The 11,169-nt window shown below is 41.2% G+C and overlaps 1 protein-coding gene across 6 annotated transcripts in view; it reads left to right on the forward strand.

The window, feature by feature from the left end:
• Positions 1-10,916, forward strand: part of CACNA1G (calcium voltage-gated channel subunit alpha1 G) — a 179,977-nt gene extending 169,061 nt beyond the window's left edge. For all 6 annotated transcript variants that reach the window (XM_066586608.1, XM_066586607.1, XM_066586613.1 and 3 more), the window contains 3 exons: positions 4,990-5,164; positions 6,533-6,666; positions 9,148-10,916. In XM_066586608.1, the coding sequence (XP_066442705.1) occupies positions 4,990-5,164; positions 6,533-6,666; positions 9,148-9,912 (1,074 nt within the window). In that variant the 3' untranslated portion in view covers positions 9,913-10,916. The remainder of the gene's footprint in view (positions 1-4,989; positions 5,165-6,532; positions 6,667-9,147) is intronic.
• Positions 10,917-11,169: the final 253 nt, after the last annotated feature.

Below are 11,169 nucleotides of genomic sequence, written 5' to 3' on the forward strand. Positions count from 1 at the left end.
CCTGGTGCCTGTTACGTACCTGAAGGGTGAAAATATGATGCCCTTCACAGACGTCACCAAAATAGTAGACCAAGTCGTCAGTAAGGTCCAGAATCGGCCAAGATAGACATATTATATCACCAAAATGCGAGGAACAGAAAATAGGGCAAATAACGGTAATAGAAATATGGGGATGGGAATGCTATCTCTAACCCACTTTGGTGTGCTGTGACTGGGACCACTATTCTGTATTCAGCATCAATTTGGAAAATGGCTGACTATAGTGGCTATGGGCAAGGGCATAACTAAAGGGGCCCCGATGCAAAACGTGAGCTGGGGCCCCCCTCTATCTGTATCTGTACCCGTACCCATACCTAAACCATGCTGCACAGAGGCATAACTTGAAGCTTCTGGGCCCCAATGCAAAACCTGTAACAGGGCCCCCAACTATAATGCTTTATTCATAGTACTGGGTTCCCCATATGGGGAAGAGAGGCCTTATGGGCCCCCTAAGGCTCCTGGGCCTGGGTGCAACTGCATCCCCTGCACCCTCTATAGTTATGCCCCTGGCTATGGGTCTTTAGTGTGAGTATGCTGCCATACTGACTGCCTGCACATCCATGAAGTGTTCAAATGGGGCAGTATCAAATATTATCACCAGAATGGGACTGAGCCCTCTAATATAGACCAGCTCCAATATCTTTTAATTATGTTATGATTAGATAAAGAAAGAAATGCAAAAAAGAATACAGTTTACCTTAAATTTTTCATGAATACGTTAATGTATGTAATCCATCGAAAGACAAGAAGTGAATGATTGTATGGGATTTGATGGAAATAAGCTAACGGCAAGAAATGCAATAACTAAAAAATATTCCCCTGATAAGTCACCTGACACTCCACTTGTCTCCAATGGACATAGTTTTTTTCCTTCCAGTGGTGATGTGCAGTGCATCGCTGTGATTGGGCAGCCAATGACCGACCTCAGCTGTGATGCCAGCATGTATGGCATCGGACCGCTGAGGTCACCAATTGACTGTAGTAGTCACATACAGTTGCAGTCAAAATCATTTCACCCCCATTACAAGTTAGGTTTAGTGGCCAAATTTACAAACACTCTACTGTTTGCAAAAAGAAACCCATCGAACAAGAACAATTCCAATAGCTCAACACAACTAATGTAACAAGTAGATTCTGTAGATTCAACACAAAATGCCACGTCTGCAGTCTTATTCAGTCCCCTGAAAATAATCTTTCGTAAGAGCACAGATTTGCAAATCAGGTCTTGTATCCAACACACCTGATGCAACTAATCAAAGGCTTCATTAGTTGCATCAAGTATAAAGTTTTTGCAACTTTATACATCAGATATGTATTGAACAATGTACAGTATTTCCTTTTTTACCTCCATTATCATACAAATTAATAAACCTTCTGGTCTCTGGAACATAAACTTCATTAGCTATAGACGGTGTTTTTGTTTCCTTTCATTTGTATCTTCCTTCCCATTTTTCATGATAATATAATCTTAACCATTTCCCAAGCTTCATCCATGCAAGGCTGTACGTAATCTAATGGAAGTGTGTCACACAGCCAAAAACTGCATGTGGCATACAATTTCACTAGAATGTGGACCTAAAATGAGGCAGTAATGATGTGTCAGAGAGCAGTACTAATACACCGCAGTAAATACAAGGAAATACCCGGCACCCTTTATAATGGATGACGTTTTAGGAATATTTTCCAGGACCCAAATCTGTAGAAAACTACACCACAGTAGCAGATTGAAAAATGCAGTTGCCTTCACAGTTTTCATAGCAGTTCAATGGTACAATTTACTTTAAAAGCACTACAAACATACCACAAATAGGTATAATGTAAATGATAAATTCAAAAGATAAAATCCTGTTGACTACACTTAATATATGACAGCTGCAAAAAGACAGCAGGACCCCCACAGACCAATGTACCCTAATAAAATGGGATGTCAAAACATTACTGAACATGCTTCAGGATACGTTCACGCATAGCGGATTGTCTGCAGCGGAATCCAAGTCAGAATCCTCACTAATAGTGCAGATTTTGCTCTATTTTTTGATGGGGAAATGCTGTGAATTTTGAAATGGATTTTCCATTGCGGAAAATTTATAGCATTTCCTTTAAATTTGAACATACCCTTAAAGTGACTCTTCAGCTTCTAACCCTTTCCAATCCAATTTCTATCCTGGTATTCCTAGGGGGCTTACTCTTTTTTCTGCCATTACACAACAGCGCTATATGCTGGCTAAAGCCAGTACTGCATGAGGTGACACATTGGATAGGCTTAGACCGCAGAGAGGCTGGCAATATACAGTAAGAGAACCCCGATGAACGTCTTTGAACATCGGAGCTGTACAGCCTTAAATCATAATGTCTTCAGAGGTCAGACAGTGGATTGGAAAGGGTTAAAAAGTCTTTTTAGGGTTAAGATTTTGTGCTGAAGAATTTGTTAGGATATGCTAATAGTGGTTAGATGTCATAGAGCTCCAAACCTCCTGCATAGACAGACAATGCATTCAGAAAGTCTTCAGACCCTTTTACTTATTTTACATTTTGTAAACTTTTTACGGCTTGTGCAAATTTTAAAACATTTCTCAAGTTTTCCCTCGTTATTCTGCACTTAAAACACCATAATGGCAAAGTAAAAACGGAATGTTAGAAGTCTTTATAATTTAAAAAAAAATGAAAAACTGCAAAATTGCATTGACATAAGTATTGACACCCTGTACTCAGTACTTAGTAGAAGCACCTCTGGCATTGAATATAGTCTCCAGTCTTCTTGGGTATGATGCTACAGGGTTTGCACACTTGGGGTTCGGGGGATTTTCTGGCATTCTTCTCTGCAGATCCTTTCGAGCTCTGTCAGGTGGGATGGCGCCGTTTGTGGACAGACATTTTCAGGTATCTCCAAAGATGTTCGATTGGCTTCAAGTCAGGGCCACTCAAGGACATTCATAGACTCCCGTGACTTCTTGTCTGTGTACTTAGAAGGTTCAACTTCCAACAAGACAATGACCTGAGTCTGAGGTCCCTTGCATTATTTATCAGGTTTTCACTAAGAATATCTCTATATTTTGCAACATTCAGCTTTCCATCAACTCTGACTAGTCTCCCTGTACCAGCCGCTGAAAAATACCCCTACAGCATGATGCTGCCACCACCAGGCTTCACTGTAGGGATGGTATTGGGCTGGTGATGAGTAGTGCCTGATTTTCTCCAGACATGGCGCTTAGAATTGAGGACAAATAATTCAAGCTTGGTTTCATTAGACCAGTCAGAGCCTTTAAGGTGCATTTTGGCAAACTCCAAGCTGGCTTCCATGTGTCTTCTTTTTGACCACTCTGCCATAAACCCCAGATTGGTAAAGTGCTGCAGTAATGGTTGACCTTCTGGAAGTTTTTCCTATCTGCACACAGGATCTTTGGAGCTCAGTCAGAGGGACCTTTGGGTTCTTGGTCGCCTCTCTATCTAAGGCTCTTGTCCCCCGATTACTTAGTTTGGTGGGTCAGCAGCTCTAGGAAGAGTCCTGGTTGTTCCAAACGTCTTCCATTTAAGAATTATGGAGGCCACTGTGATCTTGGGAATTTTCAGTGCAGAAAGTTTTTGTAGCCTTCTCCACATCTGTGCCTCAATGCAAACTTGTCTCTGAGCTCTACATATCTGAACCAAAACCAAGCCAGGAGGAGGAAATAACTGCCATAAATAAAATAAAAACCAAGCCAGCAGTTATTTCCTCCTCCCTGCTTGGTTTTGGTTCAGACATGTATGATGTGCCGTTAGGCCTCCCTCACACAGGCGTTTGGCAAAGCGCCACAAATTCAATCACATCACTTTACCTCGATTTTACTTTCATTTAAATCCGCAGCTCCATGCAGCCAACAGCGGAGTTTTGCATACCTCATCATGGATGAGGTACGCTAAGCATCAAAAATAGAACAGACTGGACTCAAAAATCGCCATGATCAATCGGCTGTCTGAGAGGCTCCATGTAAAACAATGGGAGCGTTAAACTGCAATTAGCGCCTCTGTGAAGGAGGCCTTCAACCTTACATAGAAAGGGGTATGTCTTTTAAAATTATGTCCAATCAACTGAATTTCCCACAGGTGACTCCAATCAAGGTGTAGAAACATCTCAAAGATGATCAAGAGAAATGCGAGGGCCCCAGAGATAAATTCCAAGTGTTATACCAAATAGTCTATATACTTATGTCACTGCAAAATGCTAGTTTTTCATTTTTAAACAATTACAAAGATTTCGAACATTCTGTTTTCACTTTGTCATTATGGGGTATTGAGTGCAGAATGATGGGGAAAATTTTAACTTTTTTTTTTTTGTACAAGGCTACAACAAAAAATAAAAAAGAGAGACTCTGAAGCCTTTCCAAATGCAGTGTATATTTCAAACATACCCTTATGGCTGGCTGCAGCCGTCCCTAGGATAAACGTACTGCATACTGTCTTGTTATTGGGGTCAATGTATATGTTTTGAATCTCTATCTTTGCAGGGGATCTGGAGCTCTGTATCAGAGGAATGGAGCTCTGACCACTGTAAAGATAGAGATTAGAGATGAGCGAGCGTACTCGCTAAGGCAAACTACTCGAGCGAGTAGTGCCTTATGTGACTACCTGCCCGCTAGTCTCTAAAGATTCGGCTGCCGGCGGGGGAGAGCAGTGAGTTGCGGGAGTGAGCAGGGAGGAGCAGGGCAGAGAGAGTGAGAGAGAGTTCTCCCCCCCGTTCCTCCCCGCTCTCCCCCGCCGCTGCCCGCCCCCCGTCTTTAGAGACGAGCGGGCAGGTACTCGCTCGAGTAGTTTGCCTTAGCGAGTACGCTCGCTCATCTCTAATAGAGATTATTAAGCACAGAATATTGAACCTAGTAAAAAGAATGGTAGTCAGTGGTGGACAGTCTACTGTAAGTTTCTGCTATTATTTCGAGATGCATTGACAAATCTTTTTTTCCCCCATCATTTCAGAGTGAATACTCCCCGGTACAGAAGTCATCAGCCACTAAAGAAAGCAATTTGTTAAGTGTCAAAAAGCCTCTGGTTTGCAGAACCCACTCACTGCCAAATGACAGCTACATGTTAAGGACAGAACACGTGTGTACAGAATGCCAAGCAAAAAGAAACCTCTCCTGCCAGAAATTAGGTACTATATAGGCGATGTACAATGTAATCTACATGTAACGAATCACAAGATCGAACAGCAGCTATATAGGGGGTGTAAAAGAAGTAACACCTTTGTACCAAGGATACCATAGTAGGGTGGTAAGGCTTAAAAGGCTATAGGGAATCCTCTTATGTGTGAGGTGGAGGACAGAAACAGCCGAGAGCATCTGCGTTATTATGTTTCCGTAACTCCTGTAGAAGTGAATGGGAATTACAGAAACAGCGCAGAGCAGTAAGATGCACTGTTTCCAGGAGTAAGGAACTGCAGAAAAAACATACCTTACTGTGTTACGCCATTTGTCTCTCATTTATTTCTATGGGAGTTATACAAATAGGGAACATGGAGCAATAGGTCTGCAGCGCCCCCTGTTGGATGGCAGCATTCCTTCAAATTAATGTCAGACCCTTTATACAGGTCTTTATAACAATGATTGGGAATAAGAGCTGTATAAAGGGTCTGACAGTGATTTGAAGGAATGCTGCCATCCAATAGGTGGAGTTCCATCTTCGAAATTTGCATAAATTACCCAGAGGAGCATGCGTGGCCGTATAAGTCTCCTCACTCACCTCCCAGGTGTCTTCTCTCTCACCTGGGTGATCTCTTTGGGGAGAGACGATGACATTCCCCAACTCGCTCACCCCCTAGGTGTGCCCACACTCTTTCTGGGTGCTCTCCTTAAGGAAAGACGACACCCCTCTTGACCTATGGGCAGCCTAAAACGGCCCACTTGGCTGTTCCATAATTCCTACCTATTGCATACAGCCGGGAGCCAGAACTAGAGAAAGCAGGGGGGGAACAGGGGGGAGCTCTCTCTCTCTCTCTCTCTTTTCCCCCCTCACTCCCCACCGCAACCCCCGGCGCCCCCTGAATCTTTTCGCCCGATTAGGCAGTTACTCGAAAAAAGCGATGCTCGATCGAGTAATTGCTCTAAACGAGCACGTTCGCTCATCTCTAATTGGGACTAAAAATGTTGCTTTATGCTTAGATGTTGGAGAAATATTTTACAAATGGTGTTTTGTGCTGCACAGGAGAGGGTAACGGTATATCCTGGTTTATGTGTCTTTAATGACGAATGTCAGACTTTATTCTAGCAGTATATTCTATTGGAGGCAGAGGTGCCCCGCATGCATGCCCTGAAAATCCACATTTTGTAACACTTTTGAAAGGGCTTTTTAATTGCTTGAAGCATAAAACTGTTCCCTACGGTTGTCAGAACATAAAAAAGAACAAAATTATATTCCCGATGCCTGGTAAATAATATGCTGAACCCACATAGTGTGGTTTGTCTAATATCCGGTTGGATAATGCAGTAATTTGAATTCTCCTCTTGCTTTGACATCTGCGCAGGTTCTAGCACTCATGTGGACAGCAGCTGCCTTCTAAAAGAAGCTGTGCTAAATGATGTCAAATCTGAACTGGTGATCCCAAAACTCACGGCTCCCCTGCGATCACCATCTACACATAGAATGCTGCAAAGACAAGTATGTATATATATATATATATATAGATGTCTGTGATATTAAGGTTATATACATTTTTTGTATAACTGCAGGAAAAAATAAAAGTTCAGTGCTGTTATGTTCTGGAGCTTCTTCTTTGAAATCTCCACCATGTGTGCTGCAGACCTTTCATCTCTCCTAAAGGGGGGTTATTAGTGTCTGTTATGGTACAGGATATAGTGAAGCTGCAGACTGGTCAAGGTTTACTAGACGGCTAGTTCAGAACATTTTCCTCCACACCTCCCTTTCTTAGTGCTGTGCTAAAGACAAATCAGTCCCACGCCCTGGAGAGAGCTGCCTATTTGAATTGTGCCCATGCTGCAGTAATCACAGGACCACTTCTAGAGCCAAGTTCACTCTACAAAGAAGTAAAGAACAATAGTAATTCATGTCTCCATCTACTCTGACATATATTGAAAAGGAATGGAATGCAGCCTGCGACTGAAAGAAGTTGGCAAACAATCCACTTTTAGTTCTAGCTTAGAAACCTGAATTTGTACAATTAGGTTGCTTTTCCTAAGAGGTTTTTAAATGGATCACTGCTTTCAAGAGGAATTAGAAAATTGCCTTTTTTAAACCAAAGTTAACTAAACCTGAAAAAAAAAACTTTTGACATTTTATTGTACCGAATCAGAAGTATTGATAGGTGAGGTCCAGGTGCTGAGACACCCACCAGTCAGAAGCACTCAGCTATATGGACCACATACACTGTTCTGAGCAGGTGCAGCCTTTCTTAAGGCCGACTCCACACAGGTGGATTTGCATTGCGGAATCCAGAGCGGGCGTCCGCCTCTGGATTCTGTAGCAAATGCTGCCCCTAACATGAAATGGAAAAGTGATTTTTCCTGCCAATGGGCAGAAATCAATAGTGATTTTACGCTCGCGGAGGAAAGATTGCAGCATGCTCTATCTCTAAGCGGAATACGTGCAGACGGCTTCCATTGAAGTCAATGGAAGCTGTCCAACCCCTCGGCCCTTCCGCAATCATCATTGTGGAAAAGTCATCACCTAGCAACGGCTTGGCATTAATTTGTACTGCGCATGTGCGGTGGCCCATCCATTAACAGCACAGATAGAGAAGACTCCGGACAGATACGCAAGGGTCACCGGCCGGGAACAGGGTCAGATTCTGCTGCAGGATCCCGCATGCAGAATCCGACCCATCTGTGTGCAGGCGACCTAAGTGTAACAATATTGCATGTTATAGTCATTGATTCTTCAGAGGGGTCGTTGATCCAGGGAGTTACTCTAATTGCCAGACTTGGAGTCAAAAAATATTTTTTTTCACCTAAAAGAAGGAAAATTGTCTTCTACATCATGGGTTTTTTTGCCTTCCTCTGGATCAAAAATTGGGGCGTAATAAGCTGAACTAGGTGGATATGTATCTTTTTTTCAGCCTCACACAGTATGTTATTATGTTAGAAACAGCCAATCAGGCACAGTGCTCAGTTGATCACTTCTGCCATTCGTTTTAGTGGTCTATGGAATCTCAGAACCCAGTTCCCCCAGCAGTCAATATTTCTGATATGTAACTATGACATATCAAAAGTTCTTTACAAAGTTTAGTTATCCTTTCAGTTTTTATGCTAAATATATTGTTTTACACTTTTTTTTTTTTTTTTTAAATCCTGCAGTTTTCAATCTGCCCACTAAGGGTATTTTTACGCAAACAAACGATTTTGACCGATAGTTGTGCCATGTAAATGGGGTACCCAATAGGGTTCTAAGCAAGAAATCCCTCATAGTCACTAGTCGCTTCATTTTAGCAAGCTGACATGAAGAGACCACTGAGTGAATTCTCACCTGGGCTAGATAGGCAATCATTCCTCTTTGAACAACTTTCCGTTCACAGTGCATGGAAGCAGTTGGCCGGAAGATTGAAAATACCTTTGTTGAAAACAAACTTCTGACCCTCATAACGTTTTTAACAGTTATAAATCTACAGGTTGCCACGGGAGGTGGTGAGTTCTCCTTCAATGGAAGTCTGCAAGCATAGGTAGGAAAGACATCTGTCTGGGATGATTTAGTGAATCCTGAGCAGGGGGTTGGACCCGATGACCCTGGAGGTCCCTTCCAACTCTACCATTCTGATTCTATGACATATACATACACTACAATTGCTATATAAGTGTTCTAGACAGCGCTTGTATAGTCAGAGCCATGAGATCTCGTGGCTCTACTAATCTGCTGTCAGGAAGGGAAATTATCTCCGATGAGCATTCGCATAATGTCCTTGTCATGTATAAATCTTTTTATTTTACTTTTTTTTAATTAGTTACATTTAGAGAGAATTGTTAATTTCTTGGTGTGGTTAATATTCTTCAAACAAAACATACAGCGTCATAGTGGTGATTTTTTTTTTCAAATTATCATTTTATTCTTCAATTTCTAAATTAATTTTACATTATTATTATTGTTGTCATTCAGTATATAGTTAATGTATTTATTTTTTTGATATTCCAGAAAGCGGTCCAAAATGATTCATTTGATATCTTCTTGGATAACAAGGAAAATGACCAAGGTGAAGCAGCAGAAAATGTTGTGACATTACCCGTTTGCCAACTGCCTACAAATGTGCCAACCGTTCTAAAGACAATGGAACCTGAAAGAACTTTGTCTGAAATGGAAAAACAAACTGTTTACACGCAGCATTGCCACGATACTGTTCACTGTCCAGGTGCTTCCCAGACGAGTAGATACACTTTCAAAGAATCGAACGGAGCTCAAGAAAGGACACATCTCTTAAATACATCTCAATGTAAAAAACATTTCAGCCTAAAAACATGTGAGACTCTAAGATTCTATTCGGCCGCCTATTCATTAAGCCAGAAAGTAAAACTGGAAAACAGTAATAATGTAGTCCTAAGAGATATGAAGAAGTTTTACAGTATGGATGCTCACGGTGCCCTTAAAAAAACAACTTCATGGCTTGAAGACGCCAGAAGACATTCTATCGAAATATGTTCAATGGAAAACACCTTGTCTCACTATCCAACTTCACGGTCTTGTGGCTTTATTAGCCATATACTCAACGAAAGAGAAGACTTCCAAACAGTACATAATACAAGCGGACATATCCCATATTGCCCGGAGTGTATGCCTTCTGGCGTGACTCGTGGACATCCATGCTTAGAGACAGAAGCTTTAAGAAGACAATCGTACTCATTAGATTCTAAGGACCTCCCTAAAATTGTTGACCCCTTAGTTCCAGAGATGTCAATATCCTAATTTCTATTGATAATTTTTTTTTTTTATCAGCTCGGTTGATAAGAAAAAAAAAATGCCTATTTTTGAATGAGTGTGAACATTTATTAAAAAATGATGAGCTGCTTCAGTGGGTAAAAACGGAAAAACTTGAAGGTTGGCAGCTCTGGGGAAATACTTGAACACCTGTTCTATTTGGACAAACAGCAATACAGTTTCAAAAAAGGATTTTCACATTTCTCTAGCTAGTAAACTCATGTTATTTTTATTAAATAAACTCTATAGAGTGTCGGCTATATTGAAAGTGTCATATGGTCTTTAAGTGGCTGGAACCGCAATCCAGTCTACTAGATCCAATGTGTCCAGTAGACGGCCAGTACGAGTAGGATAACCTCGACTGATTCTTTCATGGAGCATGGTTTTACTATGTATTCAAAGTCGGAAGAACAAGGAGAGAAATCTATACAGTAAAATCTAGGGGCAAAACATATTCACCCTGGTGAAAAGTGTTCTACATGAATACAAAAGTGCTTAAATGGTATAAGAAGCAACAGAAACAAAACTGTAAAAATATTCCGAAAAATATATTTTTCTCTTGCAAAGTCTACTATTGTTTGAAGGTTGTGAAAGGCATAAACGAAAAATTAGGCAAGCTTGCAAATAGTCTTTATTTAAAGTCTTCTAGCGTTGGGTGTCTACATGGCCTATGCACACCTATGTGTATCCATGGTAACAGACTAGAAGTAAAGCTAGCACAGTCTAATACTGCAGTTATACTTCCATGTGTTTCTTTCGACTTGTAAACTGTAGCCAAATATATGTAAGCATGAAGTAGGGGGATAGCTGTAAGGGGGTATTGCTGGATTAGGCTACATTAGGTTTGTTTATAGTCTGTTGTCGTGGAAACATGCAGGTCTGTATTGGAACAGCGTACGAAAAACGATGGTTTTTATCTAAAATCTATTTGTAAAATTGCCTAATTTTTCATTGTACGTGCGTTGGAGCAATAAAACTTGGTTGTAAAGGTGGATATTACTTTGAGCATTTTATTATGAAGTGTAACCTTATGTTGTGTTATAGCAATACGTTTTACTTGTAAGTGATAATAATCATCAGACTCACCCTGACCTGATCATTATATACCAAATACATCCATTCAGATGAATGCAATTGCAGCCATTAGAGATGAACGAGCATACTCGCTAAGGCAAACTACTTGAGCGAGTAGTGCCTTATGCAAGTACCTGCCCACTCGTCTCAAAAGATTTTGGGTGCCAGCGG

Source organism: Eleutherodactylus coqui, chromosome 13, assembly GCF_035609145.1.
Source record: "Eleutherodactylus coqui strain aEleCoq1 chromosome 13, aEleCoq1.hap1, whole genome shotgun sequence".
NCBI lineage: Eukaryota > Metazoa > Chordata > Amphibia > Anura > Eleutherodactylidae > Eleutherodactylus > Eleutherodactylus coqui.